The sequence below is a fragment of the Carcharodon carcharias genome, chromosome 3, assembly GCF_017639515.1.
Source record: "Carcharodon carcharias isolate sCarCar2 chromosome 3, sCarCar2.pri, whole genome shotgun sequence".
Lineage (NCBI taxonomy): Eukaryota > Metazoa > Chordata > Chondrichthyes > Lamniformes > Lamnidae > Carcharodon > Carcharodon carcharias.
In genome coordinates this window covers 65,481,198-65,507,093 of record NC_054469.1, presented here as the reverse complement: position 1 = coordinate 65,507,093, position 25,896 = coordinate 65,481,198, and the positions used below count along the sequence as shown (strand labels likewise).

Genomic DNA, 25,896 nt, shown 5'->3' with positions numbered 1-25,896 from the left:
TTTGAAAGCCATGATTAAATCTGCCTCCAGCATACTCTCAGGCAGTACATTGCAGATCCTAATTACTCACTGTGTAAAAAGGCTTTTCCTCATGTCAACTTTGGTTCTTTTGCCATTCACCTTATATGTGTCCTCTGCTCATCGGCCATTCGATACAAATGTATCTCTCTATCTGTTATGTCCAAACCCCTCATGATTTTGATTCCTCTCCTGGAAACTGTCTGAGGCAGAACCTCTGAGCCTGGGAGGCTCAAGAATCAAATGACACCAATTCAAGGTGATTGGCAAAAGAACCAAAAGTGACATGAGGAACTTTTTTTTTACCCAACAAGTGGTTAGGGTCTGGAATGCACTGCCTGAAAGTGTGGTGGAGGCAGACTCAATTGTAGCTTTCAGGGAATTAGATAAGCACCTAAGGACAAAATAATGGCCAAAGGGAAATAGTGGGATGAAGTGAGTTGCTCTTGCAGAGAGCTGGCATGGATACAATAGGCCGAATGGCCTCATTCTGTTATTCTATGAATGTTCACAATCTCAGTGTCATACTTGACCTTGGAATGAGCTTTCAACTATATATCCACATTGTCACTAAGACCGCTTATTTCCATCTCCGTCACATTAACCAACTCTGCCCTGCCTCAGCTCTTCAGCTGTTTAAACCCTTTGTTACCTCCAGATTTCACCATTCTTACACACTGCTGGCTGGCCTCCCACATTTTACCTCTATAAACTTAAAGTCATCCAAAATTCTGCTGCTCATATCCTAACTCGCACCAAATCCAGTTTACCCATCACCTTTGCACTAGCTGACTTGCATTGACTCACAGTTCAGCTAAACCTGAATTTTTAAAACTTTAACCTTGTTTTAAAATTCCTCCATGGCCTAAACCCTTCCCTCTTTTAAGACGTTTCTTAAAACTACCTTTTTGTCCAAGTTTTGGTCATCTGCCCAACATCTAAATGGTTCAGACTGACATTTGCTTTATGTCTATGAAGCACCTTGGAATGTTTTATTACATTAAAGGCTCTATATAAATACAAATTGAGGCTGTAAACTTCATGGTCTAAAATATTTGTGTGTGTATTATTCTCAAAGATTTATGGTATCCATTCTTGAATACCAGATAAGGCAATTTTCAGATGGTTATCGCTGGATCTATGCAAATGCAGGTTTTCTTTGACAACTAGGCTGACACACAAGAACTTCAGAAATGTGAACTTGGGCCTTTTTTCCCTTTTTATTCAGTGCAGGAAACTATTTTTAAATGTTACCAGCAGCAAAGAATTCTACTGGGGAATAGATTTATGGCAAAATGACTTAGTCTTGGTCTGAAATATAAATACCCAAATTTGCACATGATTTTGCTGTTTGTTGTTTTGTTTACATAAATCATTTCATGTAAATAAGACACCGCTGTAAATATTTTTATGTCATTTTATGTTAGGGGATTGACTAACAAGAGTACTTTAGATGATGAAGATCCTTTCTTCCTTAAGATCTGAATTTCAATTCTGCTCAGTCTGTTATGTAAAAGTCCTTTATTGGCTGTAATTGCTCGCAGGGTTTTGTGCTCAAATATGAACACAGGAAAATGTACCAGGAAAAAATAAAGAACTTTCATATTTTAATAGGGTAAATTGACCAGTTCTGTTTTTCCAAAAGGAGCTATGCTCAGAGAATCATCTCCTTCTCAGAGTTTCTTGCAATGCAAGATCAGTGAGTTTACACATGTTTTTATACATGTGAACACTACATTTTTTAAAAACCCAAGCACAATGTTAACTAGTTAATACATCTTCACATGCCACCATTCTTCTCTATCTCTCTGTGTTGCTACTTTTTGGTTGTGTCATTACTTAAGGTAAGTCTTCCTTTTCTGTGCTTATTTATTTATTTTCTGTGGTTACCTATGATATTTAACTTACAGCAGAAACAGGCCATTTGGCCAAACTGGTTATGGAGGTTTTTATGTTTCACACATGCTTCCTCCCACTGTTTTTGAAATTGTTTCCAGCTTTGTTTCCTTCTGCTCTTTACTTCCTTTTAATTTTTTTTCTCGGTCCCATTAGTGTGTTTTGCCTCTCTGGGATAGATTTTCATCTTCACCACCTGGGCAGTAATCTGATGGAGCAGACTGTCCACTCTTATGAGATTCACTGAAATCAAAGGAATGAGAAATAGATGGATTCTAAAATAAAAACAAAAAACTGTAAATGCTGGAAATCCAAAACAAAAACAGAATTACCTGGAAAAACTCTGGCAGCATCGGCGGAGAAGAAAAGAGTTGACGTTTTGAGTCCTCATGACCCTTCAGCAGAACTGAAACGTCAACTCTTTTCTTCTCCGCCGATGCTGCCAGACCTGCTGAGTTTTTCCAGGTAATTCTGTTTTTGTTTTGGATTCTAAAATAGTTGGACAATCCATTCATAAGGACATAGTAAATAGGAGCAGGAGTGGGCCATTCAGCTCCTCAAGCCTGCCCTGCCATTCAATAAGATCATGGCTGATCTGCTCCAGGCCTCAACTCCTCTTTTGTGCCAGCTCCTCATAGCCCTCAAGTCCCCAATATTTCAAAAATTTATGTTCTTCCTCTTTAAATACTTTCAGTGATCTAGCCTCCACGACTCTCTGGGGTAGAGAATTCCAGGCATTTACCACCCTCAGAGAATAAATTCCTTTGCATCTCAGTTTTAAATGAGTGTCCCCTTATTCTGCAACTATGTTCCCTAGTTCAAGATTCCCCCATTAGAAAAAACTTCTACCCTGTCAAGCGCCCTCAGAATCTTATATGTTTCAATAAGATCACCCCTCATTCTTCAAAACTCTAATGAATAAAGGTCTAACTTGTTTAGCTGTTCTTGATAAGTCAACCCCTTCATCTCAGGAATAGGTCTAGTGAATCTCATTTGAATTGCCTCCAATGCTGGTATATCCTTTCTGAAATACGGGGAACAAAACTGTACACAGTACTCCAGGCGCAGCCTCACCAACACCCTGTACAGTTGTAATAAGACTTCCCTATTTTTAAACTCCACCCCACTAAGCAATACAGGCCAAAATTTAATTTGCCTTCTTAATTACTTGCTGCACCTGCATGTTAACTTGTTTGTGTTTCATGCACAAGAACACCCAGATCCCTCTATGCTGCACTTTTCTGGAGTCTATCTCAATTTAAATAGTAGTCTGCCTTTTAATTTTTCCTACCAAAGTGCATGACCTCACACTTTCTTAAATTAAACTCCATCTGCCACGTTTTTGCCCACTCACTCAACCTGTCTATATCTCCTTGCAGATTCCTTATGTCCTTATCACAACATGCCCTCCCACCTAATTATGTATCATCAGAACATTTGGATAAATTACACTTCCCCCTCCTCCAAGTCATTAATATAGATAGGAAATAATTGAGGCCCTAGGACTGATCCTTGTGGCACTCTACTAGTTACATCTTTCCAACCTAAAAAAGACTCATTAATCCCAACTCTGTCTTCTGCATGTTCTCCAATCCTCAATCTATGCTAATACATTACCCTCAATACCGTGAGCTCCTATCTTGTGCAAGAACCTTTTATGTGGCACCTCATTGAATGCCTTCTGGAAATTTAAATACACTACATCTACCAGTTCCCCTTTATCAACTCTACTTGTTATATCCTCAAAGGACTCTAGCAAATTTCTCAAACATCTTCACCTGCTTCATCAATGATCTTCCTTCCATCATAAGTTTAGAATTGGGGATGTTCACTCATGATTGCACAATGTTCAACACCATTCACAATTCCTCAGATACTGAAGAAGTCCATTTCCAAATGCAGTAAGGCCTGGACCATATCCAGGCTTGGGCTGACAAGTGGCAAATAACATTCACACCACATAAGTGCCAGGCAATGGCCGTCTATAATAAGAGATAATCCAACATTCGCCCCTTGATTTTCAATAGCATTACCATCACTGAATCCCCCATTATCAACATCCTGGGGGTTACCATTGACCAGAAACTGAACTAGACCAGTCATATAAATAATGTGGCTGCAAGGGCAGGTCAGAGGCTAGGAATCATGTGATGAGTAACTCACCTCCTGACTCCTCAAAGCCTGCCCACCATCTACAAGGCACAAGTCAGGAGTGTGATGGAATACTCCCCACTTGCCTGGATGAGTGCAGCTTCTACAGCATTCAAGAAGCTTGACACATTCCAGGGCAACCAGCCTGCTTGATTGGCACCATATCCATAAACATTCACTCCTTCCACCACTGTCGTACAGTAGCAACAAGATGTACCATCTTACAAGAGGCATTGCAGGAAATCACCAAGGCTCCTTCGACAGCACCTTCTAAACCCACGACCACTACCATTTAGAAGGACAAGGGCAGCAGATAGATGGGAACACCACCACCTGGAAGTTCCCCTCCAAGTCACTCACCATCCTAACTTGGAAATATATCGCCGTTCCTTCACTGTCACTGGGTTGTCATGAAGCTATTAATGTATTTAATGTTATTGGAAAATATTTTTCTTTTAAAATAGAGTTTAGTCTGTGGGTGTGTCTTAATTGAATTAAAGCCAGCTCATCTGGATGTTTTGATGTGTACTAGTATTGAGACGTAAGAGAGGTAGAGTGCATTTGCATTTTTTGAATAGAGCATTCAAGAAGTGGGGTGAAATCTGGCACCTAGATAGCAGACACCAAGCAATATGTTGGTATTACTAACAAAATTAGTGCTATGAAAACGGTTTTATTGTTTAAAGAGGTAGAGTTCAAAGAGGCTGGTGATACAATGAAAATTTACATTCAATAAAATGTCCTAGATATAACCGACAGCAGTTGTCATGTATGCAGGGCAGAGGCAATGTAAGATCAAAGCAGCTGTAAGCCTTCAACTGTGTCACAGGAACCAAAGTGAAAAGAACCTAATTTTGAATTTGTAAGGTGAAAATGCTTTGCTTGGTGTCTGGTTAAGTCGATGGGTTGCTGTTGCCTTAATGGAAATTAGTTTGGGAATTTGTTAAAAGTTATGGAAGTAGTAATTTGTAGTCATGTGTATGTGTTTAATGTGTTGTAACTTAATAAAATATTTCATTTAGTTTAATATAAAACCTGTTCAGAACTGGTGGTCTGATTCATGAAGCATCACTTAAAAATATAGGTTATGACAGTTGTTTAAAGTTTCCCTCTGGGATTTTTAAATAACCAGCTTTATCAACTGCTAGGTCATAACAGGGTCAAAATCCTGGAACCCCCCCCTGCCTAACAGTACTGTGGGTATACTATGGACTGCAGTGGTTCAAGAAGGCAGTTCACCACAACATTTGTCCTACAGTGAGGCAACTCTTCGGGAGCCTATAGACAACTCCCATCAGTGACTTCTTCCCCTTGCTATTCCTTATTTCCACCTAAACTGATTCCACATCACAATCTTTTGTACATATATCACTACTCACCATCTCACCGATACCTTCTTTTATTAACAAAGCTACCCCATTTACTTTTCCTTTTTGCCTATTTTTCCGGAACTTTGAATACTCTTGAATGTCAAGTTCCCAGTCTTAGTCACCCTGCAACCATGTCTCTGTAATAGCTATCAAGTCATATCCATTTAGTTCTATTTAAGCCATCAACTCATCTATCTTGTTACAAATGCTGCGTGCAGTCAGATAAAGAGCCTTAAACTTTGAATTTTTACCATTATTACTCATTCTGGTTTTAATTTCTGCTGCACTCTTCTGCTTGCATTTTCTGCCCCTTCGTCACACTTTGATTATCGTTCACCTCTTCACTACCCTGCACCTCTGCTGTCTCGTTTCTTTTTTATTTTTTGAACTTCCCTTCAATTAAACCCTCCCCCCACTAGTTAGATTAAAGTCCTATCTACAACATTAGTTAAATGATTTGCCAGGACACTGGTCCCAGCATGGTTCAAATGAAGCCCATCCCAAAGGAATGGTTCTCTCTTTCCCCAGTACTGGTGCCAGTGCCCCCTGAATCAGAACCCAATTCTCCCGCACTGATCTTCGAGCCATGCATTTACCTCTCTAATCTTATTTATCCTATGGCAATTTGCACGTGGCTCAGGTATTTGTCCATGGTCAGGGACATGTGGGGGTAACTGCGACTGAGGCAGGTATGGAGATCCAGAATTTAGCTTTGGAGGAACCTCAGCCAGTGCCCTTGTCCAATCGGTACGAGATTCTTGCTCCTGGTGTGGACGAGGGCACAGACTGCAGGGAGGATGAGCAAGCTGACCAGAGCTCCGTGGTACAGAGCGCCATTCAAGTGCGGGCAGAAAAGAGAAATGTAGTAGTAATAGGGGATAGCATAGTTAGGTGAGTAGATGCTGTTCTCTGTAGCAAAGACAGAGAGTCCCAAAGGCTGTGTTGCCTACCTGGTGCCAAGGTTAAGGACAGCTCTTCTGGGCTGGAGAGGAACTTGGAGTGGGAGGGGAAGAATACAGTTTTCATGGCCCACATAGGTATCAATGACATAGGTAGGACTAAGATAGAGGTTCTGCTGAGGCCCAATGAGCAGCTCGGGCTAAACTAAAAAGCAGAACCACAAAGGTAATAATCCTAATCAGTTCATTTGTTCATTAAACTTGTAAATGGGGCAAATCCTTGGCTTCCCTGGGGAACCAATTCCACCCTTGCTGGGCCTCAGTACAGTTGCTGGGAGCTGGCAATTGTGCCATCAAAGACCATAAAAGGGCTCCAAATCTTACAACACTAAAGCATTTGTTCCTTGTGGAGATTAATGACTTTTCTATAAGTTTAGCTGCGCTATTGGGTGTTGAAGTGGAAAAGAACATTATCTAGATTGTTGAGCCTTTATCCGGCCTGTTTTCTGCCTTTGAAGGTGGTACATACTTGTTCCAATTCTCTGGGGTTTTGTTGGGATGGGCAGTATATATGCACCTTTGCAGGCTCCTATTACCTAAATTGAGTGTGCAGATGACCCTATTGCTAGATTTAGGAAGGGGTTTGCATCCTCAGAAGACAGAAGTTTACCAACTGCCAGGATTTTGTGGCCTTTATTCAGGGCACAGCTCCAACATTCTTTGTTTTAAGTTACAATTTATCCTCAAGAGTAGGCCAAGTGCCTCATGTTATCATCACCAACGAAGTAGATCATTTATACTGTGTAATTGAATCCCCTTTCTTGCCCCAAGTATTCATTGAATGCATGCTGATCTGTTTAATTTGAACTCTATTTTATTTGCTTTCTTAAATTGTAGCTATATTTTTATGAAATGCAGCCTCCAAAACCACTATAGGTTTGAGGAATACTTAAAGCTTGTCGTATCAGTATCGGGGATGAAATCTCAAAGAAAGGGCATCAGGGCAAAAACACTTCAATATTTGATGTCATACCTAGCACAAAGGAGGATGGTTGTGGTTGTTGGAGGCCAACCATTTCAGCCCCAGGACATCACTGCAGAAGTTCCTCAGGGTAGTGTCCCAAGTCCAATCATCTTCAACTGCTTCATCAATGACATTCCCTCCAGGCTAAGCTAAGAAGTGGGGATGTTTGTTGATGACTGCACACTGCTCAGTACCATTTATGACTCCTCAGATACTGAAGCAGTCTGTGTTCATATGCAGCAAGATCTGGACAGCATTCGAGCTTGCGCTGATAAGTGGCAACTAACATTCTCATCCCACAAGTGCCAGGCAATGACCATCTCCAACAAGAGAGAATCTGACCATCTCCCCTTGACATTCAAAGGCATTACCATCACTGAATCCCCCATTAGCAATATCCTGGGCGAGTCACCATTGACTAGAAATGTAACTGGGTCAGCCATATAAATATTGTAGTTACAAGGCCAGGTCAGAGGCAAGTAACTTACCTCCTGACTCCCCAAAGCTCGCCCACCATCTAAAAGTCACATGTCAGGAGTATGATGGAATACTTTCCAGTTGCCTGGATGAGTGGGGTTTCAACTACACTCAAGAAGCTCAACGCCATCAAGGCCAATGCAGCTTACTTGATTAATACCCCAAACACCACCTTAAACATTCATTCTGTCCACCACCAATGCACAGTGGCAGCAGGGTGTACCATATATACAAGATGCGCTGCAACAACTTGCTAAACCTCCTTTGACTGCAACTTCCCCTCCAAGCCACATACTATCCGGACTTGGAACGATATTACTGTTCATTCACTGTTGCCAGGTCAAAAGTTTGGAACTCCCTTCCTAACAGCATGGTGGGCTGTAAGACTCCGGTACTTAACTTGAGTTTAGATGGGGAATTTGGAGTTCAAGAACTCCAGTTCCCAGCGGGCCTCAAGACTTCGGTTTATGCGCCAGCCGGGAAAGGGCCACACATGCTCAGTTCGTCCATTTTCACGTCGTTAGACCAGGAACCAGCCTTGCACACATGCGCAAAGGAAAAAGGAGAAGAAACATCAGGTGGCCCAAAGAGGAGCACCATTGCAGAGAAGGTGTCCTGGGAAGCAGGACATGGAGATGGGGACAGGGGGAGGTCCCAAGCCAAGGGGGAGGTCTCAAACAAGGGATTGGGACATAAAGAGGTCTCAGAAAACAGTCCTAGGTAAAGGACAAGGACAGAGATCAGAAATAGATCTTGTTAAACAATATTGAGACAAAGCAGCAGGGCAATTGACTTTGAATTAAAGGGAGAGAGCTCCGGGGAGCAGCCCTGAAGTGAAGCAGGCTTGAGTGAAGCCCTGAAGATCCGAGAGGGCAGCCAGTGACTTTGTGGTACAGGCTAGAAGGGCAAAGGCATCCTTTGGTGCTGTGGTGTTCTGCTTGGCACGGCCGAAGATCTGAAATCGTGCTTGGAAGGTGAAGCTTGTATGTACATGGAGATTCAGAGGAAACAAATCTCAAAAGGCGAGATTGAAACCCTGCAGGTAGATCCTTGTTGAAGCCATCCTAGTGGGAGCGTCATTTGGAAGAGAGTTCCAAGGTGATTTCTTCGAAGGTGGAGATTAGAAACCCTCATGGGAAAGACAGAGTGTCAGTGAGACCGGTGTGAAAAAGCGTCTGGGTGGGTTGTTGAGAAATCCATAGAAATTGCTTTGGACACATCTGTCATTTACTTTGGCAGTGTGGTGTGTCTGTTCACAGTTCACCTGTTAATTCATATGTACCATGTACTGACCCTGAATGTTAGAGTATAAGATAGATATTGTAATTTGTTTTATCTTTCTGAATGTGTCTGTAAAGAGATAGCTGGTGCGAAGGAATAGGGAATATTTGAAACATATTCTTGTGTTTGTATTGACATCTTTCCAACATTTTTGCCTTGTGTAATATAGTTTATCTTTCTTGTTTAATAAATGTTATATTCTGTGTTAAAAGTTCATCAGCAGACTCCTGTGAATTTGTTCAATAACTTATCTCCACTGCTTCTAAAAAACAATGTGTTAGGATCTATCAAGCCAGGTTTCACTCTGGGATTTGACTTGTCCAGTATTAGCATCAGCTGGGATCATAACAGGGTGGGCTACAGTATTTCAAGAAGGTGGCTCACCATCACCCTCTCAAGGGTAATTAGGGATAGACAACAACTGCTAGCAGCCCTCATATCCCATGAATGAATAAATAAACTGGAGTCTTTCTACAGATGGGAATGCTACAGCATGACCATGACACTGCTAGTTTACAGGACCAGAGGGTGGTACCTTGATTTGAATAAGGTTAGCAGTGCATTGGGACTGCCAGTCTGCCAAAGAGGAACAGCAATTCAAAACTCTACCATGTCACGTGTTACCTGTAAGGCATATTTGGCACACATTACTGTTGTATTCTATCATTGTCCAGATCTTACATATAAAAGTAAAAGGGAATCCTTACCAACTTCATATTCAGCAAAGAAACCTCCTTTTGAGACAGAAATATCTGTTTTAAATTTAAGCCACAACGTGTTTCCACTAGTGGTAATGGGAGCCGGGAGGGTAGCACCACAGAACTTGCCGATTAGAGGATCCGTCCCTGCCTCACCATCATGAACCTAAAATCCAAATAAAATTTAGAGAAAGATCAAACTAAACATCTGCTTTTTCACAAGAAAAGTACTTCAGTGGTTCAGCAATATGGGTGTGTTCATCACTCAAATCATAATGAAAGAAACAGGCCACTGGATAAACAACCAATATTTAAGCAGAGACTTGAGCATTATTTTATTCATAAAGCTGTTTTAGTGATCTCTTAGTAAGGTCATAACTACTAGCTTAGGTTGGTTATCAGCACTTTTGCCACCAATCTGGTAGGTCCAAGCCCAGTACATAATCTCAACTGAAATCCAAGTGCAGTTAAGAGGGAGTATTGAATTGATAGAGGTCCCATCTTCTGGAACAGAGGTTAAAGGGAGGCCCCAGATGATTTAAAAATTCAATGGAGATGAAAATCTTCAGCACGTATCCCAATCTAAGTGTCGGAATCCATCAACACTCAGGAATTCCGCTGCTGACACTGCTAGTTTACAGGGTTAGAGGTAAGTACCTTCATTGAATAAAGTTTAAGGTGCATTGGGACTGCCTGACTGCCAAAGAGGCAGCAAATTTCAGAAGAGTGACTGGTCTTTCTTGGGGAGGGGCATGTCAGATCTTTGCCACACATCTCAAAGAATATTACCTCGCTCCTCCATCCCCACCTCAACAGCCCACTTTGTGGGGGAGTCACACTTGAATAAATCTTCTAAAATGATTTGTTTTTTCATCAGAGATCTCAGTGTGGATCCTCCTATTCAGCAGCCTGTTGTTGATCTCATCAGATGTATTGCCACTGATGGAGCACTGGGCCATTTTGAGAGCCGTGGGCACAGGAACTCCGAGCACTGGGAGTCCCCATTTCTTCTTATACCAAATGGTGTTTTTTCTTATTTATTCATTCACAGAATGAGGGCATTGTTGACAAGGCATTTATTACCAGTTCTGATTATGTTTGAGGCAGGTAAAAGGATGGGCATGATCCACTGTGTGCATGTCCAGTTTCTTGTGCTTTCTTAAATTACTGATACGCCCTTACACTCACCCAAACTGAAAGGGCAAACGTTACCATATGTACAATTAAACAAGCTCTTTGGTCTTTCATAGTAAAGAGTTGGCTTGGAGGAAGAGGTCAGTCACTCCAATAACCGTCTGAGCATTCCTTGATCAACAGCTGCTGTGACATGGTCACCAATTGTGTCCTAGTATCTTACCTGCACTAGGACAAGCATGCATACACCCAGTTGTGAGGGATCAGTTAAACAGTTCAAAAAATTGTCAGCAGATGGATCAGTAGTCAGAATGATAACCTAGCAGTAGAAGAGAGGGAGGCCATTGTTTCTTTACAGAAAGGGAAGAAAACAACCTCTCAAGGTTGACGAATCCAGGATCACAGAGGTTAGTCTTCAAAAGGGCAAATAATACGGGAGCGTCAATGTCATATGGTGGCAGTTTCACACTAATGGTTGGGACATGAATAAGTGAGAGGATTCTCATATCTGCAACATATTGCTGAAATCTTCTCATGACCTGCACGAGATCATTACTTTTCTCTTTGGAAACATCACTATAGTAGAAATAATAAAATGCATTATTCTGTTCAGAATAAGTAAGAGTTCAGAAAGTAGAAGCAGTCTGTGTGGAGGAAGGAGTCTGGTGGGGAAGGATGGAGTCTGGGGACAGGAAGGGGTAAGGGTGGAGGAAGGAGTAAGGGTGGAGGAGAGCGTAAGGGCAAAGGAGGGAGTAAGGGGTGGAGAGATTTCCAGGTGGAACGTGCAAGCGAATCAATGACTGCCTCCTGGGGAGCAAGCTGAGGGTGGTGTGGTAGGAGGGAGTGGTGAGTAGGAGAGGGGCAGAATGGGCCGGGTGGGTGGGAGGCTGAGGGTGCAATGGTAGTGGTAGAAGGGGCAGTGAGGTTGGTTGGTGGGGCATCAGAGGCAGGCACAGACCCTGGGGATGGAAAGGGTGAGGTCAGAGAGGTCATTGTGGATGGGGGTGGGATTTTCAGGAAGTTAGGCAATGTACAAGTTCACCTGGACATCCTGGAAAGAAAAAGGTTCTGGTTGGTAGGTGATGGTTGGGGGGGGTGGGAGTGGAAGGCGATGCCAGGGGGTCACCAGTGTTAGAGGAAAAGACATGGGTGACTGGGGGAGGGAAAAGGATGGGAGAACTGAGCACAAATGTGATGACTACCGTTTTTATCAAATCAAAAGTGATCAATGTGTGGGGGAGATGCAGGTCAGTTCAGATGGACAACTGAAAGAGAACCCCAGCAGGCAGCATTGAAAATACTCAGGACATTGAGCTAAGTGTGATGGAGGATGGCTCTGCCTGCATGGGAGAATGCTTGCACAAGGCTCCAAAAGGCTCTGCCACACTCACACTTCTCCCTCCAGAATTTCCTGTGGCTCAGCTGTATGCAGCTGAACTGCTAGTGGGGGGGATGCATGGGAAGGACTCGCCAAGCCTGCAAATGAAGCTGAAAGACACTATTGCATATTATTCAGTGAAAGGGGTGGAGACAGCTTGTGTAATGGTTGGCTCTAATGCTTATGATGACTTTAGTATAGGTTCTCTGGAGAGCCAAGGCCCTGAGGGCCCTGGCTTGCTTTGGCTTTCATCTAGTGGGCCAGCTGCTCCCTCTGTGGTGACAGAGGATGAGGTTGAGGGGCCACAGCCAAAGTAGACTTGGAGAGAGCCTTTGAAATTCCTGAGTGGATGGCCCAGGGGTGTCAGCTGCTGCTCCTCCTCCCTTTGGGAGCCCAAGGGTCCTGTCCTGGCTTCTTGAGGGGAAGGAGCACCTTGAGGGGCGTCGAAGTGCCCATTTCCCTCTCGTGTTTCCACTGCAGGAACTCACCCATGGCTACCGCGATGGAGTGCAGGTCTGCGCACATCTCTGAAAATTGCTGGACCAGGGACCCCATGACATCCACCATCCTTCCAATGGAGACCTCCATACATGCATATGTGGGCAGGCAGATCCACTCCTCCAACTCACATGCCACTCTGTTGAGGGCTTCCAACAGCTTTGCGTGATGTTCTCCCAACTTCTTCTGACTCCATGATGAGTTGGAAGGTCAAATCCAGAGACTCATCTGACTTAGACCTCACAGATGCTTCTTCCCCAGCAGTCCACAGAGTGCTAGGGAGTTTGACTGAACCTGCCTCCTCTTGCAGTTCCCCAGGCCGGATTAGTGACTCTGGTGAACCTCCTACAGCCAAAGTGGGTTAGAGGTGGCCTTCCACTATGTCCAGCAGGCAGCCCAGTGAGAGGTCACTAAATTTGGGGGCTGCCATCTTCTTTGCTTTCAGGGCCATCTGTGCCTGGAGCAGTCCTGGCCTGAAGACATGAAGTAGGCATGTGCTCTGGTACACTATAAATATGACACCTGGAGCGAGGAGGTCCTGTGGTCACAGTATGGTGGGCAAATCCAAACCCGCCTGCCAGTGAGCATGCATGTTCCCTGTGAATGCATTATTCATGAGGAAGAACACATTGGGAATGGGATGATCCAGCGCGAAAAGCCGCTCGTGCGACCAGTGGGTAAAACATCCTTTTTCCCACCCATTACCACACTTAGTGCAAATCTAGGACGATTCTACCCAATGTCTCAGTCTATATTATCAGACTCTCTGCTCAGCCCACTTTATTAGGGATGGGCAGAAAATGCTGGCCCAGCCCGTAGTGCCCACATCGCATTAATGAATAAAAGAAAACCCAGATTCAGTGGGGGCCGGGGCGGAGGCAGAATCCATCAAAGTATCATTGACCAGGATGCATGAAAGCCACAAATAACAAACAAAATGCTCTTAAATAATGTTTAGAAACATTACATGCTGGAATATTTAAGTGGGGAGCTGAAAAATGTTTAATTACATTACTGTGACTCAATCTTGAGCTGAATTCACCAATGGGTTTGAATCAATCCTATCAAGAGAGTTATTTTATTTAATCAAACTATTATGGAATCACAATGTGTTTTGGCTACAAGTCAAGTCATGGGCATTTTCTGAAACACTGTTCAAAGGAGTAGGCAATCTTCCAACCAGATCAGATTCACATACACAACAGCCCTGTGCCTAACAGACAAATTAGTAAAATAAAAAAAAGTGCTGACAGCTCCAATCTGTTTTTTCTCTACAGTAATCCTCCCACATATACACATGTACAAACTTCAAAGTAAAGCTTGACTCCTTTGTGTGGAAAGCTATACTTTTTACTATGTGCTGTCCCTCCCTAATTCACTACATGATTCTTACTACAGCACTATTATCTTGGGAAGGGTAGGGCTCAGTAAATCCTTATCCAGATGCAAAGAGCATTAAGATGGAAATCAAAGTTTTCCTGGTTACAGAACTATCTACTATTTCACGGGATTAGTGCAATCAGTCATTTTTTAAAACTGAGTACAACAACCCTTGAAAAATCCCATGACAATACTTTATGCCAGGTCAGTAACAGTGGCTGGTTGATATGAAAACAATGGATGGAATTTTCCCATCCTGCCCGCGGTGGGTTTCATGGCAGGCAGGAGCAGAGAATCTAGCGGGAGCCAAAAATTCAGAGTCCCCCTAGTGTGAAAAGGGTTTGTGATTCTCTCGATCGCAGATTAACGGCTGGTCAGGTGTCCTGCTGACAAGTGGTGTGAACGCCATTTGCATTCATTATTATCTCACAAATGCTCATTAAACATGCTGCTCACTGGAATTGTGTGGAGCCTTCCAATTTTGCAGTGCCCCAGTAGGAAATCACACCGGTCTGAATCACTTTTGAAAAAGACCGGCGTGCAGCAGTGGGAACTCATTTCGCTTGCGAGGTGCGTGCATAGCCTGCCTGCCATAGCACTGTGCTGGTCTCGTCTTGATGCCAGTGGAATGCCACACTGCTGGGGATGTAGAGTTTGTCTGCTCCCAGTGGTCCAGGAGTGGTCCAGCGGTACTCAGGCAGGCTGAACATTCAGAGACCAGTGTTTTGACTGGGGGGTGGAAGTGGTGGGGAAAGGATACCAGAACATGGGCCAGGCAAAGGGGCAGGAAGGCATAGAAAGGCAGAGGGGTGGAGGGAGAATGATGGAAGGCAGAGGGGCAGGAAGACTTGGCAAGAGGGTGGAGGAGGAGGGGGACGGATGGCAGGCAGAGTCGAGACCGAGGGGTGGGAAACCAGAGCCCGACAAGGGAAACTAAAATGCTGACAAACAAGGGGGTGGATGGGATACCACACAGACGAATGGGAACAGATGCAGGCCGACTCCAGCATAGGAAAATGTTTTAGTGTGGCACGAGGGATGGGTTGTACTGAGACTCATAAAGGTGGGGCGGTGGGAAGGGAGGCAGTGTATTGTTCATTCATGAGCGCAATGGGGAACTCATTGAAAGTCAAAGTTCTTTGCCTGGGGTTAACAGGTTGGAGACAGAGAATAAAGACACTCCTTGGGCTCACATTCAGCAGTAAGAGAGTAAAGACATTCCTGGAGCTCTGTGGACCTCACAGTCAAGAAGGAGAGAGAAGAGGCAGTCCTAGGGTGCAGTGGGCCATGCTACAGGGCCATGCAAGGCATGCACGTTTCACTCCCTTTTCAGGTAGGGGCAAGGGCTGTATGCTCAATTGGGATAACGCACAGCTTGGTGTGTAGGGCTTTTTCACAGTCCGTGTACATTGGCTTGTCTGTCTCTGTACTGGTCTGTAGAATGGTTATGGGAGGCATCCACAGCCTGTATTTGGGAAAAACATTATAAGGGGTGGGGGCGGAATGTGAAGCTTTCTTGGTGGGGAGGTCTTCTCTGTCAGTAACTGTGCACACAGCCTCTAGATGGAGAAGGATAGAGGGATGAGGTCCACACGGGGCATGGGCAAATCAACAGTGATGGGCTCGGGGGGAGGGTAGGAATGTTGGCCACAATGACAATGGGATCCAGTATTACTGGGGGAGGCTGAAGAATAACAGGAGGGAGCTCTACCTTCACATCATGAGGTTCCAGGTAAATTTCTGGGATGTAGATAGTGAGTGAGGGGGTGTAGAAGCTGGTCTTGAAGTAACAGTACAGGACCACTATTTTACACTCTTGAACTGATGGCACAGTTATAAATCAAAAGTAGAAGCGAGTCTGAACAGGAGGGGTCTGAGGCAGTGTGGGAGGAGCACATTGTTGGTCTAAGGGGCTTTTTCTGGAGGTGCCCTCTAACTTTTGATGCCACAAGATTAAAATGCAGTCAGAGCTGAGAGGAAGGGGGAGCACCTTCTTGAGAAGCTAGCTATTGGAACCCATGCCTTTTGCAGCACTGTAACAGGGAATTGTAGGAGTCACTGGCTTAATGTCACAGTCACTGAATTTCAATATTAACACACAGGAATGTGAAATTTGGGAACACAGTTAACCATTAAGCAGGTACCGGTGCTGCATATATGGCAACTCATCAATGAAAGACTTTCATGTGATTTCCAAAATTGGCATTCACAATGGGCCAAAGGGCATCCAGTCATTAATTATGAGCAACTTATTGTTAATTAGCATGCCAGATCTGAGATTGGAGCACTGCGCTAGGTCAGGTTGCACATGTCATATAAACCTTCTCCAACCTCTGTGGGATTCAGATATTAAGTCTCAAGAATGGCATCTTGGTCACTTCAATGTGCCTGTTAGTGGCTCAGATACAAGGCTGCATCAGCCATGAGGCTAGTGGGCCAGAGCCACTGCAGGGTATTACAGTTGCTATTAGTTCAAGATTGAGAGCTTCACTGTGTTCACCATTAACCTATTCAATCTATCACCTCAGAGAGGAGGACAAAACAATTATGAATCCAGGGCTCAATGCTGCCTTTTTGAGGGTTCTCATAGAATGGAGGAGGAGAAGAAGGGACAGGCAATGCCGAGCACATCTTAAGGAGGAGGCCCTGCCTGAGGCCCAGGGAGGAGGGGAGCCACAGCAAGAACATGAGAATCAGGAGGATAGACCCAGACCATGGAGGTGATTCTCTAGACCAACTGTCTATAGAAAAAGACTCTCCTATTTGCAGATGAGTGTGAGACAATGCTGTGCACGTCTGCACTTGTCCCAAGCTCTGGTGGATCACATCTGCCACATCCCTAGTGAGGAACTAATACCCCATGGAGTTGGAGGCTTTTGCTTGCCAGTGGCCTTGATGGTTACCACTGCACTCAATTTCCAGAGATCCACAGGGGACCCATGCAGCATCTCACAGTGCCACACACATTGATGCATCAAGGAGGTCACAGGTGTCCTCTACAACAAGCCACATCACTCTGAGTTTTGTGCTTGGTGAAGATAGCAAGGGTATGAAATTCAATGGGTTTGCAGCTATCTAAATGTTCCCAAGAGTGCAGGATTCAATCGACTGCACCCATGTGTCTTTAAGGGCTCCATTGCAGCAGCCCCTAATGTTTATCTACTGTAAAGGTTTCCATTCCATCAATGTTCAACTGGTCTGTGATCATCAGTTGCTCATAATGCACATTTGTGCCAGGTACCCTAGGAATTGCCATGACTCATACATCCTGAGTCACTCACAGATGCTTCAGATATTCAAAGAGCATGAACATCCACAAGGATGGCTGCATGGGGATAAGGGATACCCACTGAAACGTTGGCTCATGACACCTATGTGTCGGCCGCAGAGTATTTTGGAGCAGAGGAACAACGTGGCTCACAGCTACACACGGTCCCTAATCAAGCAGACCATTGGCATTCTTAAGATAGTATTTTTAAGAGGCACTTCCAAATTTTGGACCGCTCGGGTAGTGCACTGCAGTACACTCCAGATAGGGAGGGAGTGTATCCAACATCATTGTTATGGGTTGCGCCGTTCACAACCTGGCACTGCAAAGGTGAGATCCCTTGCCAGAGGGAGAACTGGAGAAGGATGAGAGCTCTCAGAGGGTGAACAGCAGGAGAGCCAGGAACCTGAAGAGGGTGATGAGCTTCAACATCTATAGGATGATGCCATCGCGGAAGCATGACATGGAAGACATGCCCGTGCCACTTTAATTGCTACCAGATTCTAGGAGGAGTAAAGTGAAGGCATTGGGAGATGGGCACATTTCTCCTGTCTCTTAATGCCATTCCATTGCATTGAAAGGTATGTCCAACCGGTCACATCGTGAGCAGGTTCAACATTCAGATTTGCACCTTCCAGCCGCATGATTGACCAGGCCATAATCTCTAAGAATTTCAGCGGTGCACCCTGTATATGTTTGCTCTGAGAAGTGAAAGTCGACACAATAATGAGAGCACTGCAGCAACATACTCGATGCATTCGTCGCCACATAATTGAGAAACTACAGCAGCCAGTGAAATGAAATCCTCCAGAACAGGTCTTGTCCTTTGGCACTACCACTTATGGCACCAGGACAAATGCAGGCAATAAAACCTCCTGCTGATTACCATGTACCACCCTCCCTCAGCTGATGAATCAGTGCTCCTCCATGTTGAACACCACTTGGAGGAAACACTGAGGGTGGCACAGAATGTATTTTGGGTGGGGGACTTCAATGTCCATCACCAAGAGTGGCTCAGTGGCACCACTACAGACCGAGCTGGCAGTATCCTAAAGGACATAGCTGCTAGGCTGGGTTTGCGGCTGCTGGTGAGGGAACCGACAAGAGGGAAAAACATACTTGACCTCCTCCTCATCAGCCTGCATGCCACAAATGTATCTGTCCATGGCAGTGTCAGTATGAGTAACCAATGCAAAATCTTTGTGGAGACAAAGCCCCGTCTTCACAACAAGGATACTCTCCATCGTGTTGTGTGGCACTACCATCATGTTAAATGGGATAGATTTCAACCAGATCTAGCAACTCAAGATTGGACAACCATGAGGCGCTGTGGGCCATCAGCAGTACCAGAATTATACTCAACCACAATCTGTAACCTCAGTGCCCTGCATATTCCCTACTCTACAAGTACCAGCAAGCCAGGGAATTGACTCTGGTTCAAGGAAGAGTGCTGGAGGGCATGCCAGGAGCAGTATCAAGCATATTTACCAATGAGGTGTCAACCTGGTGAAGCTAAAACACAAGACTACTTGCGTGCCAAACACCATAAGCAACTGATAGACAGAGCTAAGCATTTCCACAACCAATGGATCAGATCTAAGCTCTACAGTCCTGCCACATCAAGTTGTGAATGGTGGTGGACAATTAAACAACTCACTGGAGAAAGAGGCTCCACAAATATCCCCATCCTCAATGATGTGGGAGCCCAGAACATCAGTGCAAAAGATAAGGCTGAAGCATTTGCGATAACCTTCAGCCAGAAGTGTTGAGTGGATAGTTCATCTCAGCCTCCTCTGAAGGTCCCCAGCGTCACATATGCCAGTCTTCAGCCAATTCAATTTACTTCACATGATATCAAGAAATGGCTGAAGGTACTATATACTGCAAAAGCTATAGGCCCTGACCATATTATGGCAATAGTACTGAAGACTTATGCTCCTGAACTTGCCCTGCCCCTAGCCAAGCTTTTCCAGTACAGCTACAACCCAGGCATCTAACCAGCAATCAGGAAAATTGCCAAGGTATGTCCTGTACACACAAAGCTGAAGAAATCCAACCCTGCCAAATACCATCCCATCAGTCTACTGTCCACCATCAATAGAGTGATGGAAGGGGTCATCAATAGTGCTATCAAGCAGCTTAGTAATAACCTGCTCACTGACATTCAGTTTGGGTTCCACCAGGGTCACTCAGCTCCTGACTTCATTACAGCTTTGGTTCAAACATGGGCAAAAGAACTGAACTCCAAAGGTGAAGTGAGAGTGATTGCCCTTGACATCAAGGCAGCATTTGACTGAGTGTGGCATCAGGGAGCCCTAGCAAAACTGGAGTCAACGGGAATCGGGGGAAAACTCTCTACTGATTGGAGTCAAACCTAGCTCAAAGGAAGATGGTTGCGGTTGTTGGACGTCAATCATCTCAATTCCAGGACATCACTGCAGGAGTTGCTTAGCGTAGTATCCTAGGCCCATTCATCTTCAGCTGCTTCATCAATGACCTTCCATCCACCAGGTCAGAAGTGGGAATGTTCGCTGATGATTGCACAATGTTCAGCACCATTCACAACTCCTCAGATACTGAAGCAGTTCATGTCCAAATGCAACAAGGCCTGGACAATATCCAGGCTTGGGCTGACAACTGGTGAGTAACATTCACGCCACACAAGTGCCAGGCAATGGCCATCTCCAACAAGAGAGAATCTAATCATCACCCTTTGACATTCAATGGAATTACCATCGCTGAATACCCCACAATCAACATCCTGGGGTTTACCATTGACCAGAAACTGAACTTGACAAGCCATATAAATACAGTGGCTATAAGAACAATAAACTGCGGAGGCTGGAAATCCAAAACAAAAACAGAATTACCTGGAAAAACTCAGCAGGTCTGGCAGCATTGGCGGAGAAGAAAAGAGTTGGCGTTTCGAGTCCTCGTGACCCTTCAACAGAACTAGGTGAATCCAAGGAGAGGGGTGAAATATAAGCTGGTTTAAGGTGGGGGGGGGTGGAGAAGTGGAGTGGGGTGTGGTTGTAGGGACAAGCAAGCAGTGATAAGAGCAGATAATCAAAAGATGTCACAGACAAAAGAACAAAAGAACACAGAGGTGTTGAAGTTGGTGATATTATCTAAACGAATGTGCTAATTAAGAATGGATGGTAGGGCACTCAAGGTATAGCTCTAGTAGGGGTGGGGGGGCATAAAAGATTTTAAAATAATGGAAATAGGTGGGAAAAGAAAAATCTATATAAATTATTGGAAAAAACAAAAGGAAGGGGGAAGAAACAGAAAGGGGGTGGGGATGGAGGAGGGAGTTCAAGACCTAAAGTTGTTGAATTCAATATTCAGTCCAGAAGGCTGTAAAGTGCCTAGACGGAAGATGAGGTGCTGTTCCTCCAGTTTGCGTTGGGCTTCACTGGAACAATGCAACAAGCCAAGGACAGACATGTGGGCAAGAGAGCAGGGTGGAGTGTTAAAATGGCAAGCGACAGGGAGGTTTGGGTCATTCTTGCGGACAGACCGCAGGTGTTCTGCAAAGCAGTTGCCCAGTTTACGTTTGGTCTCTCCAATGTCAGAGGAACTGTTTTTGAAGGTAGCATCAAACAGTTCCTCTGACATGTCCTCCTTCTTCCTTAACCAAGGTTTTCAACCCACGGTCGTTGACAGGGCCCTCAACCATGTCCGGCCCATCTCCCGTGCATCCGCCCTCATGCCTTCTCCTCCCTCCCAGAAACATGATAGGGTCCCCCTTGTCCTCACTTATCACCCCACCAGCCTCCGCATTCAAAGGATCATCCTCCGCCATTTCCGCCAACTCCAGCATGATGCCACCACCAAACACATCTTCCCTTCACCCCCCCCGGCGGCATTCCGAAGGGATCGTTCCCTCCGGGACACCCTGGTCCACTCCTCCATCACCCCCTACTCCTCAACCTCCACCTATGGCACCTCCCCATGCCCACGCAAAAGATGTAACACCTGCCCCTTCACTTCCTCTCTCCTCACCGTCCAAAGGCCCAAACACTCCTTTCAAGTGAAGCAGCATTTCACTTGCATTTCCCCCAACTTAGTCTACTGCATTCGTTGCTCCCAACGCAGTCGCCCCTACATTGGAGAGACCAAATGTAAACTGGGCGACTGCTTTGCAGAACACCTGCGGTCTGTCCGCAAGAATGACCCAAACCTCCCTGTCACTTGCCATTTTAAAACTCCACCCTGCTCTCTTGCCCACATGTCTGTCTTTGGCTTGCTGCATTGTTCCAGTGAAGCCCAACGCAAACTGGAGGAACAGCACTTCACCTTCCGACTAGGCACTTTACAGCCTTCCGGACTGAATATTGAATTCAACAACTTTAGGTCTTGAACTCCCTCCTCCATCCCCACCCCCTTTCTGTTTCTTCCCCTTTCCTTTTGTTTTTTCCAATAATTTATATAGATTTTTCTTTCCCACCTATTTCCATTATTTTTAAATCTTTTATGCCCCCCCACCCCCACTAGAGCTATACCTTGAGTGCCCTACCATCCATTCTTAATTAGCACATTCGTTCATATAATATCACCAACTTCAACACCTCTGTGTTCTTTTGTTCTTTTGTCTGTGACATCTTTTGATTATCTGCTCCTATCACTGCTTGCTTGTCCCTACAACCACACCCCCTCCCCCACCCCCCACCCCCCCTTCCTTAAACCAGCTTATATTTCACCCCTCTCTTTGGATTCACCTAGTTCTGTTGAAGGGTCATGAGGACTCGAAACGTCAACTCTTTTCTTCTCCGCTGATGCTGCCAGACCTGCTGAGTTTTTCCAGGTAATTCTGTTTTTGTTTTAAATACAGCGGCTACAAGATCAAGTCGGAGGCTAGTAATCTTGTGGCGAGCAACTCACCTCCTGACTCCCCAAAGACTGTCCACTATCTACAAGGCACAGGTCAGGAGTGTGGTGGAACACTCTCTGCTTGCCTGGATGAGTGCTGCTCCAACAGTACTCAAGAAGCTCGAAAGCATCCAGGACAAAGCAACCTGCTTAATTGGCACCCCATCCACAAATGTTTACTCCCTCCACCACAGACGCACAGTGGCAGCAATGTGTTCCATCTACAAGATGTACTGCAGAAACTCACCAAGGCTCCTTAAACAGAACCTTCATTACCCACGACTGCTACAATCTTGAAGGACAAGGGCAGCAGACACATGGGAACACCGTCGCCTGGAAGTTCCCCTCTAAGCCACTCATCATCCTGAATTGGAACTATATTGCCACTCATCCATGATTACTGGGTCAAAATCCTGGAACTCCCTCCCTAATGGCACTGTGGTGTCCCTATACCACATAGATTGCAGTGGTTCAAGAAGGCAGCTCACCACCATCTTCTCAAAGGCAACTAGGGATGGGCAATATATGCTGACCTAGCCAGCAATGCCCACATCCCATGAATAAGTTTTAAAAAACTACCACTGAGGGGACACAACTGCTGCTAATCTTTCAAGGCTGCTGAGCTGTCCTCACACAATGGTGTGCAGTGAGGAAAAAAAGTTACAAGCGCATTAAGCACACACTTCTAATAAAGATTTAAACATGATATCACACAAGAGTGCAGAAAATATCTTCACTGAGGTTGACATCACAAGAATGTGAATCTCTCAAAGGGAGATTATCACTGAGTGGGAGCGTGGCTAAACCTTGAAATAAGAGGATTCTTATGTACATAATCACAATGCCTTCAGCTGACCAAGCCATTCAAATGTATTAACAAAAGTGCAATATTTTTACAGTGGTTGCACACCCATAACCCAAAAGCGATGTTAAAATTTCTTAACTTTCCTAACTCTACCACCACGCCTGGGTGCGGCCCCAACATCTGCAGCGAGGTGGAGGCAGGCTGCTGACTGTTACGTCCTGATGTCTGTGATGACCTTGGCGGACATCCTCTTGTTGCCCGAGGCCTGGAGAAGCCCTGGCCTGATAAAGGTCTCATGCTGAGGAGCAGACACACCCTCCTCGGCCTGAGCAGCTGGAATGGATGGGGTTGCAGGCAGGGGGGATTCAGAGCAGCTGAACACCCTTGGAGTGTCCTGAGTGGAGGCCTCCAGGGGGGTCCAGCTGATGATCATCCTCCCTATGGATGCCTGAGGTCCCCTCCCTGACACTTAGAGGAAAAACGGCATCTGGAAGGAAGTCAAGGCGCCTCATACCCTTCTTGCCTAGACACTGATGGTGCCCACCAGTGTGTGTGGCCATGGGGTCCAGGGCTAAGTGCAAACCTGCTGGACCAAGGTCTCCATAGCGGTCGCCAATCTTCCCATGGTGACCTGGAGGTGCATGTCAGAGCCACGACAACAGACAGAACGCGGACAGACTCCTCCATCCTTCACTCCAGCCTGCTCAGTGGCTACTCACCTTGACCTGGATGAAGACAAAAAAAGAGGAGTGTTATGAGAAGGGGTAGAACATAGATTGGGAAAACAAAAACAGAATTACCTGGAAAAGGTCTGGCAACATCAGCGGAGAAGAAAAGAGTTGACGTTTCGAGTCCTCATGACCCTTCCACAGAACTTATAGATTGGGAAACATGTGTGTGGTAAGCCCTCTCCAGGAGAGGCTGAGGATGGAGTTTGAGCAGCATGATAGATGAGATGATGGTGATGTGAAACTTTTTGTGATACAATCAGTGGTGACTTGGGTCCCCTGCTAATGGTTGTGTGAGATCCCAGAAGAGAGTAGCCCTTTGAGTACATGATGCCATAATGGGAGTTTGATATTGGAGCGAGTTGAAAATGACTTACCCTGGTGGAGCAGATGAGATCATTCATCCTCTTCCTGCACTGGATAATGTTTCAGGTGCAGGGGCCAGCCACAAGGACCTCCTCTGCTATGGCCTACAGGCCACGGAGGTGAGGCTGGTGTGCTTCTTGAAGCCATTCCTGGGATAAAACACATCTCTATGCTGCTGCACTCCTCGGATCGAGGCCTTGAGGGCGTCAGGGCAGAAGTGGGGTGTAGCCTTCTCTTTCTGGCTTGGAGCTTTCCTCGTCTGGTTGCCAGACATCTCTGTGGGTCTCCTGGAAACAGCTGGGCTGGAGACAGTGAAATATGTATGCTCGGGTGGCATTTAAATATGACGCCCAGGCCTTCGACCCCGTTAGTTAATGGCAGGGCAGAGGAATCAGCTCCAGGTGATTCAGAGAGATACCCACCTGTGCATTATTAATAAGCTTTCAAGCACTGAATCGGGGGTGATTTCCCACCATTCCAACTAGGGGAAATTACGCCACGGAACCGATCCACCACGGCACTTAGTTTCAAAAACAGAAAATTTCGCCCAATGTATCTCATAAGACTGTATGTATCCACAGTGCCAAATGACAGTCTAACCTGTTGGTCTCCTACATTGCAAAGTTACAGCAACTGCAATTGGTTTACTTTTAAAGTGATCAATACTCAGTGCATTTATAACAGTAAGTTCATAAAAGCATACTTATAAAGTGTAGAGAATGGATAATTCACCTCTATGTATGCTGAGGAACAGCTGTCATGGGATTCCAACTCTATTTGTGTGAACTGGAGGTGAATGCGCTCCCCCATGGGCTGCCGGATAATGTAGATACATTGCCTGCTGCTGGGGTATGGATTAGGCCAGTTGGGAGAGGTGAGAATGCCTTTACTATCTTCATATGTTCCTCCACAGCCAGGGTCAGCTATTTGTTCAGAAGACAGAACACACAACTGTTAGTTCAACCATTTGTTCCAAAGGATTTTGGCTCTACACCAGAGACATTTGTTGCAGCATTTGTTCTTTTAATTCTTCACAGAAATGACTGGTGAGAAAATAATGGCACAGAAATTCCAGGGACCCTTATACCTCAGCACAAGACCAGAGACCCCTGTCCCAAATCTTGGGATAGGGTTATTTTTATATCTTGGCAGGGCACATCAGTAGTGCCTACCTTGGCTCATCTCCCTCCACTTTTTCAAACTTGGAACAGTGCCCTGTCACTGCACCTAAAGACCCCCCCGAGGCTCAAGTTGGCCAAATAAAAAAATAAATCTGATAAGTCTTCAGTTCGTACAGGAGCCACTCTTCCACTTCAGACAATGATACAGGAAATACATCTCCCCACTGATGTTGGCTGACTCAGTGTGAATTTATTTCTAGTATTTTCTGTATGTTTTTCACACATAAATGATACTTGCTAATAAAGGAAATGTCAGTTTATATGAAGTTGCTATGCCTTAAAGCAAATATTGTTTTTGTTGTATTAAACATTAGGGAGAATAAAAAAAACAGAGCAAGAAAAGCCATTAGGTCAGACATACAGTTTTTTTTCACAATGGCTCTATTATAGCCATTTCCTCTTTCGGAAAGATCGTACAAGGTCTTTCCAACAGGCTTCCTTTTAAAATGCCAATCTAATCTTAAAACTATTT

The 25,896-nt window shown here is 45.0% G+C and overlaps 1 protein-coding gene across 1 annotated transcript in view; it reads right to left on the bottom strand.

Moving 5' to 3' along the window:
• The window catches only part of cubn (cubilin (intrinsic factor-cobalamin receptor)), a 457,032-nt gene that overhangs the window by 345,899 nt on the left and 85,237 nt on the right, over positions 1 to 25,896 (bottom strand). The window contains 2 exon segments of the mRNA XM_041183948.1: positions 9,824 to 9,980; positions 24,976 to 25,166. Of these exon segments, the coding sequence (XP_041039882.1) occupies positions 9,824 to 9,980; positions 24,976 to 25,166 (348 nt within the window).